The sequence below is a fragment of the Rhinatrema bivittatum genome, chromosome 2 (assembly GCF_901001135.1).
Source record: "Rhinatrema bivittatum chromosome 2, aRhiBiv1.1, whole genome shotgun sequence".
In the NCBI taxonomy this organism is placed as follows: domain Eukaryota; kingdom Metazoa; phylum Chordata; class Amphibia; order Gymnophiona; family Rhinatrematidae; genus Rhinatrema; species Rhinatrema bivittatum.
Window position 1 is genome coordinate 818,295,192 of NC_042616.1, and position 15,909 is coordinate 818,311,100.

Genomic DNA, 15,909 nt, shown 5'->3' on the forward strand with positions numbered 1-15,909 from the left:
AGCTGCCAATCGTGTCCTGCTTGTTCACAGAGACACTGATTCTGGCTGCCACAGGAGGTTGGGTCAATCTGTCTTCCAGATTTGAGTGAGAGAATCCAGCTGACCCAGTTTTATTAGTTCGGCTTGACTTCCATCTGGCACTTCTGCTTATCCTATTTCTGTTTTATCTTTCAGATTCTTACCTGGTGCACTCATTGGAAGAGTGGGGTTTTAAACCTGTTTTTAATCGGATTCTGTGCAATGGAAATGTTAGGATAACTTTCTTCATCTGAGCGGATCACTGCCTAGTTTCTTTTTCAATCGCTGGTAATGACCCTAGGCTCATAAGCATTCCAAGATTTTATATAAATGTAGGAACAAAAAGGGTAGGATTGCTCCTAGGCTTTCAGCCACCTTAGGTGATTTCTCTTATTTTTCAGAGGATCTTTAGGTCAATTAGCTGGTTGAGCACTGGAGTGGTCCAGGTAAGAGTGGACCAGGACTCCCTCCCGGCAGAGAGAGGCCGCCACCACTACCACTAAGTTCTCACCAAGTCATACAAGGCGTTCACCGCATACTCAACAGACGCCTCATCACCAGATTTCGCCTGCCTGTCCTGAAGCTGCTGTACCCAGCGCAAGCACGCTCTTTGTATGAAGCTGGAGGAGACGGCCGCCCGAAGACTCAGGGCCTGATAGGGAACGGCTCTTGGGGGACCCCTAAGCCCATCCAGGACCGGCTCTGCTCCTTCCATGTCTAAGTCTTCCTTCCATGTCTTAAGCTCCTCTAGTACCTGAGGAATCAAAGGGCCTACTTCCTCCCTTTGGAACAAATGGAGCACCTTGGGGTCTTCCCCCTCCGAAATCGGAATATCCTCCGGATCATCCCCTGGAGCCATCCATGCCAGCTGCGCCCGGATCAACATCCTGGTCCAGCAACTATGCCCCCAGAGCCCCAGGGGTCTCTTGCGACTCAACCGAGTCCTCACTAGCGTGAACAGGACCCAGCAAACGCTGCACCAAGGAAGGTCTGTTAGCACAGGACTGCTCAGGTCCAGAAGCCAAGCCCAGACCCACAGGAGGCCAAGACTGGGACCCCAGCCCTGCCTGCTGAGTCATGAAGCAGCAGGACGAAATCAGCCGAGAAAGGGCGCGAAGCCGCTGGAAACTGCGTGGCCTCGGCACTAGAAGATCCAGAGATAGACAGAGCTGAGCCAGCCCCCTCATCTGCCCCCCCCCCACCCCCCCGGCCCTCCACGGAGCTCGGGTGGAGCGGAGAAAGCCTTGGGGAGGAAATCCCCATCCCTCCTCCATCTGCATTGTCAGCTCTGCCATTCACGCGCCGATGAAGGCTGAAGGCCTGACGCGTACAGTCCTCCGGCGTTCGGGAACAGCCATTGTACCCCACTTCCTCCGTTTTGCGGCTGCTGGGGGCTCCAACGGTCCCTCCTCCCCCGATATGCATGCCACACAGAGCCCTAAGCGGCTTAGGCACAGCACACCGAGCTGCGCACCATAGTCTTCTCGGTGGGAAAAGGTCCTCCTGCCGAGAACAAAGCGCCACGAGCGGGAGAGGCGAAAGGAGCCCTTCCCCCGCTACTGACAATGATCGGAGGGAAGAGAGCCGTCCGCCGAAGACCCGATGTCTTACCTCAAAACCGGGTCTCAGTTACTGCTCCCAACAACTTTAAACAAATGTGGCAAACCTCCCCTCAGGACGGAAAACAGAGCTGTGCAGCTCAAGATTAGCCAAATTTAAAAAGGAGAGGAAAGCTGTAACAGAAACAGCCAGAACTTAAAAAAAGAGGGGGCAAGCTGAGCAACAAAGCACCAGCTGCCCTGAGCCCACAGCCGCCTAAGCAGCCTCGAGAAGGGGAGGGATCTGGACCACCAGAATTACACCACATGGAACAATGGAGCGAGCATACAGAAAGGTCCCAGACTTTCAGCTAGTCCACCTCAACTAAACAAGGAAGGCCTCTACGACCGAAAAACCCCTGGGAGGAAGGCTCACAAAAATAAAGAACTCAGACCATCCACCATCTGCTGGAGAGAGAGAGAAATACTGAGGAACTGCAGGTGACAGCAGGGATTATGAAGAAATGTCCGTGAAACTCTCAGTCTCCATCTGCTGGAGAGAGAGAAATACTGAGGAACTGCAGGTGACAGCAGGGATTATGAAGCACTGTCCGTGAAACTCTCTGTCGCCATCTGCTGGAGAGACAGAGAAATACTGAGGAACTGCAGGTGACAGCAGGGATTATGAAGCACTGTCCGTGAAACTTTCTGTCTCCATCTGCTGGAGAGACAGAGAAATACTGAGGAACTGCAGGTGACAGCAGGGATTATGAAGCACTGTCCGTGAAACTTTCTGTCTCCATCTGCTGGAGAGACAGAGAAATACTGAGGAACTGCAGGTGACAGCAGGGATTATGAAGCACTGTCCGTGAAACTCTGTGTCTCCATCTGCTGGCAGAGAGAGAAATACTGAGGAACTGCAGGTGACAGCAGGGAATATGAAGCACTGTCCGTGAAACTCTCTGTCTCCATCTGCTGGAGAGAGAGAGAAATACTGAGGAACTGCAGGTGACAGCAGGGATTATGAAGCACTGTCCGTGAAACTCTCTATCTCCATCTGCTGGCAGAAATGCATAAACCCGGGAGTCCGGACTGATCTGGATACCTACAGGGAACTACGCTTTTAAAGGAAGTTACCCTAGTGGACTAAGAAAGGCTTTTTCTCATCTCAGACCTAGAATTTGGAATTGTCTGCCTAAAGAGCGGAATTTTCAAAAGCTTTGGAAGGCCTGGATAATTTTTTTTTTTTTTGCTTTTAACTGATTTATTATAATTTTGTCTTCTACTGGTAAGGGTTTTATGATCATTTAATTACAATTTTGGTTTAATTTTGTAAGTATTATTTATTGTACTGATGTCTTTAGGTGTCGTCTATTTGGTTTTGGGTGTTTTATGGGAATGATCATTTGGTTGTAGTATTTGTTGCGTGTTATGTTGATTCACCTAGCACCCCTAGCTGGACAGGCAGCAATCAAATTACTAAATTAAACAAAATCATGTAAAAAAAACCCAAAACAAACCAACAAAAACCAGACGACACTGAGCTGCTGGGAAGCCTCATCAGAGGGAGGGAATAACTGTTGATAAAGGAAAAGGTGAAGAATGGCCAAAAAAAATCTGTCTGAGGAGATGACCCAGGTTGCCCACCACAAACAAAAGCTAAAATCACTGATAAAAACTTAGCCGATGAGGAGAATCATTGAAAGCACGTCTGGTTGGGTCTGAGGACGGAAAAGGGCAGAGGGGAGCCACACAGTGGTGGCTTCTGTAAGGCTATGAGAGAAATCGTGAATGAAGTCACCCACTTGGGTGGCTGATGATCCTGCTCGCCAACCATTCCCATGTCATCAGGTACAATCCTTCCATGTAGTCCAGAGCCCCCCTTCTCCCTTGCCCAACCCGTATCACTAGTAGCCAGAACTCCCTGCCACTTAAGAGTCCTGGCATGCTCAGCTTCCAAGCATGGCCGAGGAGGAGCGCTATAAGCAGGTATTTTACGGGGTTTCCATGTACAGAGGGGAGAGGAATTCACACACACACACATACAGAGAATGGGCCCGTACTTGTCAAGGCAGGCGACGCTGAGGCACTTTCCTTGGGGCTGCATGGGAGCTTCGCTGGGGCCGATGTTGGCAGCCGTGGTGGTGGTGTTTGGATCACTCTCTTCCAAGATAGAGTCGATGAAGGTGGAGGGAGACAAGGGGGTGTCCACAGAGGAAGGGTCCATTGGACTCACTTCCTCAATCTCCGGGCTGCACGGAGGGCTTGGGGGCTCCTCTTTTATACGGATCATGGGACTCGCCCTGAAAGAGAGACACACATCAACGGTCATTATCCTGACACCAGACGGACAGACGCACACAAGCTCATGACTAAGGAATCTTCTCTTGTCCTGTCAGTTTTTTCCACTTATGCTCTCCCCAGTCTGGACGCAAGGTACACTCCTCGAGCTTTGGGTGTGGGAGCAACGGGATTAATAAGCTCATCTTTCAGTGTTTCATTGCGACTTCACGTTCATTACGGTCGGGGCTTGTGCCCCTGCCCAGCTCTGCTCAGGGCTCACACCTCTGGCCAGCTGTGAGTTTCTTGGCAGATTTTTGCGGACTATGAGTTACAGTCCTGCCTGATGTATCATACCTCTCCTCCACACTGCGACTGGGGGAGACCGAAGGACTGGACTGGGCCAATTCCGTGACATCGGAGATGATGGGGCCAGAGTTGGCAGAGGAATCTGGGGAGTAGAGGTTGGTGCTGGTATATTCTGGTGAAGAGGCCTAAAAGAAAGAAAATAAAGTCAGGGTAGGAAGAGACAGGGCTGTGTCGTCTCACCTCTCATATCAGTTCCAATGTCAGCCTGGCCCCTCAGCACCCCTGAGACTCTCCCACCACCACCATCATACACACATTGTCTAGTGTCGCTCCAGCTTATGAACCTTAAAGGAACAATCCAGGCAGTTAGAAAAGAAATGGCTTCAGGTCAAATCCAAGGAGGATGAAGCAGCTCTCAGAAGTAGTCATAGAAACATGAGGGCAGAAAAAGACCCTATGGCCCATCCACCCAATTAATTCAGCTTTATAATTCCCATCCCTGCCTCAGAGATCCCCCGTGTTTATCCTTTCCTGAATTCAGATGCTGTCTGTCTCCTCCACCGGGAGGCCGTTCCATGCATCCATCTCCCTCTCTGTAAAGAAATATTTCCTAAGATTACTCCTGAGTCTCCCCCCTTCCACCCTCTCCCTCCTACTAATCCACACTCTCTCTCTCTCCACCTCCCTCTCTGTAAGAAATATTTCCTAAGATTACTCCTGAGTCTACCCCCTTACATCCTCTCCCTCCTACTAATCCTCACTCTCTCTCTCTCCACCTCCCTCTCTGTAAGAATATTTCCTAAGATTACTCCTGAGTCTCCCCTTTTCCAGCAGATGGAGACAGAGCAGTTATCAAAACAAACTCAGCCTATAAATAGGCTGGTGCCACCTACAGTCCGGCAGTATTACTCAATGTCAAAGCAGAATGGAAATCTCAAAACCATTATAACTATAAACAGTAAAAGAAACAAACCGGTCCACTGAACCCTCCCGGGACCTGAACCTTGAGAAGCACTTGAGGACAAAATTCAGAACTCTGCCAGTCTGAAATAAGATAATATATAAGAACCGAGCGGACTCTCCCTTTCTCTCATGTTCGAGATGGGCGGGACTCTGGACTGATCCGTGGTACTACAGGAATGAAAATTATCAGGTAAGAAACTAATTTTCCTTTCCCTGTACGTACCCGGATCAGTCCAGACTCCTGGGATGTACCAGAGCTTCCTTAATTGGGATGGGATCTGGAGAGGCCGCTCGAAGCACTCTCTCTCCAAATCCTCCCGCAACTGGAGCCTGAACATCCAGTCTGTAATGTCTTGCAAAAAGTATTCAAGGATTTCCATGTAGCCGCCCTGCAAATCTCCTGCGGTGATTCCATCTGACACTGTGCCCAAGACACCGCTTGTGAACGAGTAGTGTGGGCACGCAGACCCGTAGGAAGGGATCTACCCCGAAGGAGATAGGCCGAACTAATCGCCTCTTTTAGCCAATGAGCTATAGTAGCTTTGGATGCCTGCTGTCCCTCATTTAGGACCGCTCCACAGCACAAAGAATGGTCAGACACACGAAACTCATTGGTAACCTGAAGGTAACGCAGCAAAGCTCTGCGAAGGTCAAGTTTCCGCAAGTCGCCAGCCAAAGGATCCGAACAGTCTAACTCCGTGAAGGCCGGCAGATCAACCGATTGGTTGACATGAAAAGAGGAAACCATTTTTTGCAAGGAAGATGGAACCGTCCTTAAAGAAACTCCCGAATCCGAAATCCGCAATAAGGGTTCCCTACATGAAAGTGCCTGGAGTTCCGACACCCTACAAGCCGATATAATGGTTACCAGAAAATCAGCTTTAAGGTAAGATCTTTTAGACTCGATCTCTTCAAGGGCTCAAAAGGCGCAGAACAAAGAGCAGTGAGAACTAAATTCAGACTCCACGACGGATAGGGATGCTGAAGTGAAGGATGCAAGTGAATAAATAAAATAAAATAAAAGTGAATAAATAATATAATATTTATTCCCTTGTTACCTGTAAACCGATGTGATATGTCTATGAACATCTGTATATAAAAGTTTTAAATAAATAAATAAGTGTTTTGCTCCCTTAAGAAAACGATCCGGATGTGCCGCTAACGCTATGCCCTGGACGGAGCCACGCAAACAACCAGCGCCGCCACTTGCACTCTGAGGGAACTACATAACAAACTGTCAGAAAGACCGGATTGTAGAACACACAGAATATCAGACACTGAAGCCCGGGTAGGCGTGACCTCTCGGTCCAGACATCAAGTCTCAAAAACTTTCCATACTCTAACATACTTGAGATTGGTAGAAGTCTTACGCGATCGGAGGAGTGTGGCTACTACAGCCGGAGAATAACCTTTGCAACTTAACCTTTGCCTTTCAAAAGCCATGCCGCTAGACAGAAGCGATAGGCTTCTTCCAAAACAAACAGGCCCTTGATGCAGCAGATCTGGGAGAACTGGAAACCACAGCGGGCCCTCCACAGCAAGATTGAGAAGGTCCGCGAACCAGGGACGTCTCGGCCATTCTGGAGCTACCAGGATGACCTCTGTTGGATGTATCTCTATCCACCTGAGCATTTTGCCGATCAATGGCCAAGGCGGAAAGACGTACAGAACCACCTCTGTGGGCCAAGGCAGCACTAGGGCATCTACCCCTTCTCTCTCCGCTGAGCATAGAACCACGGAGCTCTAGCGTTCCGAAACGTCACCATGAGATCCATGCTGGCATGCCCCATGCGTCGCAAATGAGTTGAAAAAACCACGTCCGTCAATTCCCATTTCCCGGGATCGAGACGGCGACGACTTAGAAAGTCTGCCTGCACGTTGTCCATGCCGGCGATGTGAGATGCTTGCTATGCTTACCAAGTTTTGTACTGCCCAGCTGATCAATTAGTGAGCTTCTATCGTCACCGGTTGACTTCTGGGTTCCTCCTTGGCGATTGATGTATGCCACTGTGGTTGCATTGTCTGAGAGAATTCTGACTGACTTGCTCTGGAGGAGAGGATGGAATGCTTGCAGATGCCAACCCATACTGCCCTGGTTTCCAGTCGATTGATAGACTAGAGCGATTCGACGGGAGACCAAAGTCCTTGTACCGACTTCCCTTGGCATACCACTCCCCAACCAGAGAGGACTGGCATCCATGGTGACCACTGTCCTGTCGGGCACTTCCAGGGGAACTTCTCGGACTAAAATTGTCCGTCACCAACCACCAGTCGAGACTGGATCGAGCTGCCTCCGTAAGTGGCAAAGGTAGATGAAAAAGCTCGGAGACTGGGTTCCATCGGGAAAGCAAGGCGGACTGTAAAGGCCTCATATAAGCAAAGGCCCAAGGTACCAGTTCTAATGTTGAAATCATCGACACGAGAACCTGTAAATAATCTCTGACTCTGGATGAGTGCTTGAGCATTAAACCTCTTACTTGGACTTGCAGCTTGAAGTTGCGTTCCGTGCTAAGAAAACTCTGCCCTGCTGAGTGTCGAATAGAGCACCCAAATACGCCAACGACTGAGTGGGCTCCAGTCGGCTCTTGGTGAAAATTGACCACCCAGCCCGGCTATTGCAAGAACACTGAAGTACCTCTCTGAATCGCCTCCTGGGGGCAAGTGATTTTGATTTCGCACGAATCAGCCAATCGTCCCAAGTAAGGAATGCACCAGTAACCCCTTCCCTGCGGAGATGGGCTGCACCACCTGGTGAAGTCCTGGTGCTGTGGCTAGACCGAAGGGCAGATCCCGAAACTGAAAATGCTGATCCAAGTACCAAAAACCGAAGAAACCTCTGGTGGTCTGATGACCAGAGTGTCTCCATGCAAAACTGGGGGACCCGGAGACATCTGTTACTTTTTTCAGATCCAGAATGGGCCGAAAGGATCCCTCTTTTTTTTGGCACTATGAAGTAAATGGAGTAACAGCCTTTCCTTCTTGCCTCCATAGGCATTGAGACGATGGGCCCTAGTTACAGAAGTCGTTGCAAAGTGTCCCTGCACCGTTCTCGCTTGGTTTCGTAACCGCATGGAGAAATTAGAAATCTTATCTCCCCCAGAGATTGGATCATATCTTCCAGGTCTTTACCGAAAAGTAGTGTGTCTTTGAAGGGCAAGGACCCTAGCTGTGACTTGGAGGAGACATCCACCGACCAGTTTCTCAAAAAAGGAGCCTATGAGCTGAGACAGCTGAAACCATGGATCTGGCTGATGTGTGCAGTAGATCATGTAGTCCATCCGCACTGTACTCCACCGAAGCTTCCAGACGACCTGCCTGGGCCGCCTCGTCATCTGATAAGGCAGTGTTAGCTTGCAACTGCTGAATCCAGTGGAGACCCACTCGTAAGGCGAAATTGCTGCAAATAGCCGCATGAACTCCCAGTGCTGAAACCTCAAAAATCCTTTTTTTTTTTTTTAATTTGAAAAGGTTTTTTTGAAGCAAAAACCAGTTGTAGTATACCACAAAAATGAACAGCAGAACAACAGTGTGCAGTCCAACACATGGAGTACAGACAAGCAAAAAAAACAACCATACAGAAGACTGACGACTGCTACAGCAATATGTTGTACAGTTGAGGTACACAACCGGAACTAATAACAGTGCTAGATTTTAGAAAACTGAACCCCCCCCACCCTCCCCGCCTCAATAGTGCCTAAGTTAAAAGAAAGTTGGAAAGACAACAGCACAAAAGGGGTTAATGGATATAAAGAGCTGGTATGTAATAACAGTATGGAGGCGCACCACTAGCCCTGAGGAGCAGAAGATGTGGATGAGAGCCACCGCTCATAAGGGCACCATATCATATTAAAGTGAGCAAGCTTATTGTGCTTAAATGCTGTGATTTTCGATAATAAAAAGATATTGTGGACTCTGCGTTGCACATCATTTTTGTAGGAGTGTTGGGGGATTTCCACAGACGAGCAATTTCACAGCGGCTGGCCGTAAAAACAAAATGAGCCAGCCGATTATGATAGTCAGTAAGCCCTGGTATCCTTGCGCCCAATAACGCCTGCGCGGCGGTGGGGGCCGGTATCCCCGGCATCAGGACACACAACCATTGGTGGACATCACCCCAAAGCGCCTGCAATTTAGGGCAAACCCACCACATATGGTAGTAGCTACCTACAAGCGAACAGGACCGCCAGCATAGATCGGGGTATAGAGGGGTAAACTTATGCAATTGGGCGGGAGTCAAATACCACCGAATAATACCTTATAAGAGTTTTCAATAAGCGAGGCCGCTATACAACCTTTACCCATGGTTTGAAAAAGAGTTTTCCAAGTTTGTGGGGTCCAAGAGACCTGAAGATCCTGTTCCCACAACTGTTGGAATTTATAGCTAGAGGATGACTGGGGTAATAGCATTTGATAAATTTGGGATAAGGGCTTGGAGCAGGTATTCGCCTTCTCCCACAAGGTTTCGAAAGCGGAGGGCTCAGAGGTAAAATGGGCCGCCAGCATAGCTGCCTTTGTAAAGTGCAACAATTGAAAATATGGGTATATGGCCGAGGCCGGTAGTGAATAAGCCCGCTGTAAGTCAGGAAAAGATCGCAGGGCGGTGGAGCCCCAAACGTGCCCCCACTGGAGAATACCGCGTCTCTGCCAAATGAGAAAGGCGGGATTCTCAAAACCAGGGCTAAAAGCCTTATTAGCATATAAGTAAGTACATAGGTGATATTCCCTGGTACCCACCAGGGAAGATCTGTATTTAAGCCACACTTGCAATAACATGTGGGTAGAGGGGGAAAGCACCGTAGCAGGGTCAAGTAACCAGGTAGATTTGGGCTGCCAGAGTAGGCTGTGAATAGGAAGAGAACCCAGGGACACCTGAGCAAAACGTGCCCACGCCGGCAGCCGACGGGTCCTATGCAAATCCACCAATTTTTTAAACTGAGCAGCTTGGAAATAGCGGGAAGATCAGGCACACTGAGACCCCCACCCCGCTTCGACCGCATAAGCACCGCTCTGGCCACCCGTGGTCGACGACCTGCCCAGATAAAAGTCATGCAGCGCTGTTGCCACTGCCGAAGAAGGGAGGGTGGGACTAGAACAGGGAGGGCCTGAAAGAGGTAGAGTAGTTTAGGCAAAAGAGTCATTTTAAAAGCCGCCATTCGGCCCAGCCAGGAGATATGATAACGGCTCCATTCTTCCATGTCCCTATCAAGTTTTTTCCATAAAGGAGTATAATTTATGTCAAGTAGGTCCTGAGTAGCGCTAAGCTGAATCCCCAAATACTTGATTGGGAGGTAGCCCATTTAAAGGGGTACAGATCCTTCAAATAGCCAATTAACCTGGGCGGGGGGTAATATTAAGAATCTCGGATTTGTCCCAGTTTACCCTAAAGCCTGAAACACCACTAAAAGATTCCATTTCGCTCATGAGCCCCTCCAAAGAGTTCTCCGGGTCGGTTAAAGTTAATAAAATGTCATCCGCATAAAGAGAGATTTTTATAGAGACATCCCCAAATCCCACACCAGAAATACTGGGATTGCGGCGTATGTTAATGGCAAAAGGTTCAAGAAAAAGCGCAAAAAGCAATGGGGATAAGGGACAACCTTGCCTGGTACCCCTTTGCACAAGGAAGGGCGAGGAATATCCCCCATTGACCTTTAAACAGGCTCTAGGACAGGCATACAGTTGTTGTAACCAGGTCAGAAAGAAAGTACCAAATCCCATCCCCTGCAGAGTGTGAAAAAGAAAAGGCCAGTGTACCATATCGAACGCCTTTTCAGCGTCTAGGGAAAGGGCGAGCGCTGGGGCGTTCCGTTTCCGGGCTGCCCATATAGCATCGAGAATTCTATGCACATTATCCGCCGTAGTTCTGCCAGGAATAAACCCCGCCTGATCAATATGGACTAACTGAGCAATAAAGCAGTTCAGGCGATTGGCTAAAATTTTGGCTAACAACTTAACGTCAATATTCAGAAGAGAGATCGGTCTATACGACCCACAGACAGTTGGATCCCGCCCGGGCTTGACCAGGAGCGTGATCCCAGCTGTGTTGGCTAGAGCGGAGAGAGAAGCCCCGTCACGGATAGAGTTAAAAAACCGTAATAAGAGGGGCGACAAAGCTGTGGCAAATTTCTTAAAAAACCGCGGGGTATAGCCGTCAAGCCCAGGCGATTTGCCCAGTTTGAGAGAGTTAATGGCCTCCTCCAGTTCCATGGCAGTGATATCCTTATCTAAAAACTGCCGCTGGGCAGCCGTTAAAGTAGGTAGGGGAGTTTGGGCAAGATAGGCTGATATGGCACCCTCCGGGATAGTAGTATCACAACTATACAACTGTGAGTAGAATTGATGGAAACGCCGTCTAATGGAAGGATCATCAGTAAGCAGAATCCCCGTGGGATCCTTTAGTTTAGAAATAAAGGCTTGAGATTGTCTCCTTTTAAGAGTTTGGGCGAGGTAGCGACCAGCCTTATTACCACCCTCAAAAAAGGTTTGCTTAGCTAGCTCTAACTGATGGGCAATTTTGGCGGAGTCGAGTGCCATTAGTTTGTCCTTGGTCTCCTTAATGGAACGCTTTAAGGACAAGGAAACCGCACCCCTCATATGCGTGCGTTCCAGCCTCCGTAAAGTGAGTAATAATGCTTGGCGTTCCCCCTCCCTCTGCTTCTTGACATAAGTTGCACGAGCTATTAGAGAACCCCGTAAAACACATTTCAGACATTCCCATAGTGTCCCTGGGGAGACATCACCCGTATCATTAAGCCTAACATATTCCTGTATTTCTGCCACCATTTGTTTCTGAAAGGCGCTGTCTTCTAAAAGAGAATCATTAAGGCGCCAATATTTCTGGCCAGGGTCCCGGTGATCCAAGCGCAACTGAAACCAAATAGGGGCATGGTCAGACCATACAATAGGTTCAATGTCCACCTCCCGTACAGCAGTAATTTTCGTTTTATCAATCCAAAACATATCTATGCGAGAGTAGGAATCGTGAGGGGCTGAATAATATGAATAACAACGCGAGGAGGGGAAGCGAGTGCGCCAGACATCCACCCCAGCTATCATAGTGATGATGCGCTTAAGGGCCTTCCGAGATCGGATGGAATCAGAGCTTGTCCCAGTGGAATTATCAAGATGTGGCTTAAGAGTTAAATTAAAGTCGCCCCCCAAAATGACACTGCCCTCTGCTTTATCCGCCAGAACGGAGTACAGCATGTCATAAAACTCAGCTTTTTGAGAATTAGGGCCGTAGAGCGCACACAGGGCAAAAGCTTCCCCCCCTATCAGCACATTAAGCAACAGATAGCGACCTTGGGGATCGGGATAGGAGCCGCGGAGTTCAAACTGTACATTCTTATGAAAGAGTATACCCACCCCGGCATATCTAGAATCGCTCGTCGCCGCCGCCCAATATTGGTTGGGGAAAACAGAGGAGCGCAACAGTCCCTCATAACGCTTTCTAAGATGAGTCTCTTGCAGGAAAATTACATCAGCGGATAACCGCCCCAGCTCCTGAAACAAAAGCCGGCGCTTGCGCCCCGAGTTTAAACCTTTCACATTAAGGGAAGTAAAGGTCACTGTAGACATGGATAATGACATCAATCCCCATCCCGTGCTCAGGAACCCCACAAAGGCCAGGGGAGGCGAAGCAGCCAGCTAAACGCGCAGTCGCGGGCCAGCAAGCGTCAAGAATGAGTTCTGCCCCAGCAGAAAAGTGGATGAGCCCCCAAATATGACCATCCCCCCCAACTATCCTTATAGCAAAACACATACAATTGAGGCAATTTCCCCCCCCCCCCCCCCCCACCATCCCCAACGAAACCCAGGAAGGAGCAACTCGTTCCTGGAGAGAATAGGAGGAAGTCCCCATACCGGTGAACGAGTCCTCCCGCCCTCAGAGCCAGAAAAGAAGTAGAAACAATAGCTAACATAGCTTAAACTGAGATCACCCACGCGACAGCGAGACCATTAAGATCGAAGAGCTAAATAGTTCCTAGACATCCCTGCTATAAGCAGGAAACTGGATCATCACGGAATCAGTGCAGCAAAGTAAGTCAGGTAGGAGTAGCCGGTGGCAGAGTTCCACTGATATTTCTGCGTAGCCGACGACCTCCCTTAGTGACTCGTTGCCAACGAGGAGCGGCAGATTTGGTGGGCTGAGCAACTGCAGTTGGTAATCCTGGGAGGTCCACCGAGAGTCCCACTTCCTTCAAAGCCTGCACGGCGGCATCCAGAGTGCGAAGCTTAAAGGAGCGTCCTTCAACTTGAAACCATAAGCTGAAAGGGAACAGCCACCGATAGCGAATTGATGCAGCAGAAAGCGCTGAAGTGATGGGGCGAAACGTGAACCGCTTGCGTAAAGTACTAGACGCCAGGTCCGCGTAGACAGAGATCTCATGGTCGTTCCAAAGCCAAGTGCGTCGCTTTCTGGCGGCCGTAGCAACTTGTTCCTTGTATGTGAAAGAGTGAAAACAAACAACTATATCCCTGGGCCGATTATCGCTCCGGGGGCCCAAGGTCCGGTGTGCTCGGTCAATCTGGGGATCAGTGTTGGCAGCTCCACCCACGTCACCAGCGTCTCCAGCAGCTCCCAGGATTAAAGTACAAATCTGCTGAATAACTTGGGTACAGTCGGAGTATTCTGCGGTGTGTCAGGAACCCCTTTGAAACGCAGATTGCACCTCCGGGACCTGTTCTCCAGGTCCTCCAGCTTATCTTCCAGGTCTCCCTGCGAGGTTTGAAGGGCCACCACCTCTGTATGCTGTTGGGTCCAGCGTTCCTCATGATCATCTAGCCGGGTGTCAGCCTCGTCCAGCCGGCGGCAGAGATCCGCATGGTCCTCCCTCATTCCCTGCAGGGTAACTGCAATTTCTTTTTTAAAGGATTTGATATCTTGCCTGATTTCCATGAACCAGGATCTCAATTCGGAGCGAGAAGGCAGGGAAGAGTCCTGGGCCCCCGGGGGGTCCTCATCGCACCCGGAGCCCTCCGAGTCACATGCGGCCGCCATCTTGGGATCCTGTGAAGCCGGAGCTGCTCCCCCTTTCGAGTAGGAAAACCGCTGAAAATCGATCGGTTTTTTCCGCGCCGTCATGTGCCCGCCAGCAGCAGCCAGTGGAATCGGGGGGTGGCGATCAAAATCGCGTGGGTGATCGCGGCGAAAATCAAAATTTGCTCCGGGGCACGGGGAGCTCCTCTAAGAAGCAGCCGGCATGGGAAGTGACGTCACTTCCTCCTCCGAAACCTCAAAAATCCTTTTAAGTTGCACCTCCAAATTCCTGCCTTGCAGGTCCTTGAGTTCTGTAGCTCCAGTAACCGGGATTGTGGTCTTCTTGGTAACGCAACACTGCCGCATCTAGCTTGGGTACTCAAAGCAGCTCTAAAGCATCCTCTGGCAGAGGATATAGCTTGTCCATGGCTTTACACACTTTCAATCCAGGTCAGAGGTATCCAATTCCCGGAAGAGCAAATCTATTGCCGAGAAATGAAAGGAAGAAGCAGGGCCTCTCAGACCCAACACACACGGATCCACACACCCAGTTTAGATTCCCAGGGGGACCTTCAATGCCCAGTTCAGCTAAAATAGAAGGAATAAGGGGACCCGACTCCTCCTTTCTAAAGAGGCGCACCACCTTAGGGTCATCCCCTTCACGCCCCACGCTTTTTAACTATACTCTCTTATACTTGTGTATTCACCCAGTTACCCCCTCCCCTGTTCATTGTAATTTCCTTTCCTTCTCAGTTTTTTGTAAACCGACATGATGTGTCCTACGAATGCCGGTATAAAAAAGTTCTTAAATAAATAAATAAAAATTGTGCCTTGGTGCTGTAAATCGGGGTCTGCATCCACCCCCTGTGGGGGCTTGGGCAGTAGGTCTAGGTCATCTGGATCATAATCCTGACTAGAAGTATCCGTAGTAATCTGGGGAACCCCTGACCCACGGGGACGCTTAGGCTGAGCAGGCTCCGCACCTCCCTTAGAGGAAGACCTTTTCTTAGCAGAGGGCTTACATCCTTGAGAAAACGACCTTTGTACCAGATTGCAGCTTCCCTAACTTCCCCTCCTTGTAAGCTTTATGAAGCAAGAACACAAATTGTGACAAAAAAGAGGACGAGGAGGAGTCAGAGGCCCCCTCGAGGCTATCCTCCATTGCAGGGGAATTAGGCTGGAAAGGTTCCGCGTCCCTTGGGAAACGTTGCTGGGGAGAAGAGAGGAGGAGGTAAAACCCCCTCCCCCAGCGCTGCACTAGACACAACCTGAATGAATGAAATGGCCCCTGTTCCCATTCTGAACGGGAACTGATCAGCCTCAGAGTGAATTGCAGCAGATGTCCCAATCGGGACTGGGGCAGACCAGCCCTCCCCCCTGGGATGCAAGCCGAGCAAAGGCCCTCCCTGGAGAGCTGTGCGTGGACCGACCCGCACACGTGGCGAACGCGGCATCGAGTCGTGACAGGAAAATAAAGGCAAAATAAATTAAAGAAAATTCAATGAATAAACAGCAAAACGAAAGGCAAATACCGCGCTGCGACAGGGAGTGAAGGAGAGAGAGCCGGCGGGGAGAAAACGAAAGCAAAACTTTTTTTTAATTATAAAACTTGCCCGGCAATGGTCCAATGTGCTGATCCCTTCGGGTGGAGTGAGCCGGGCTCCCCGGTGTCGCACCCAAGCTGCTGAGTAGATAAGTAGGGCCCTGGACCCTGTGAAGCAGCTGCCTCAGACCAGCGTGGGATGGCTCTCTCAGAGCCTAACGACCACTGGGCTGCCACAATCTCCTCTCTTTTATATTCTTTTTACATAAAGCTGAAAT

At 49.7% G+C, this 15,909-nt stretch overlaps 1 protein-coding gene across 1 annotated transcript in view; it reads right to left on the minus strand.

Moving 5' to 3' along the window:
• The window catches only part of HSF1 (heat shock transcription factor 1), a 160,421-nt gene that overhangs the window by 51,808 nt on the left and 92,704 nt on the right, over positions 1 to 15,909 (minus strand). Inside the window, exons 9-10 of the mRNA XM_029592291.1 lie at positions 7,467 to 7,475; positions 3,620 to 3,859 (exon numbers count right to left, since the gene is read on the minus strand). Coding sequence (XP_029448151.1) covers positions 3,620 to 3,859; positions 7,467 to 7,475 — 249 coding nt within the window. The remainder of the gene's footprint in view (positions 1 to 3,619; positions 3,860 to 7,466; positions 7,476 to 15,909) is intronic.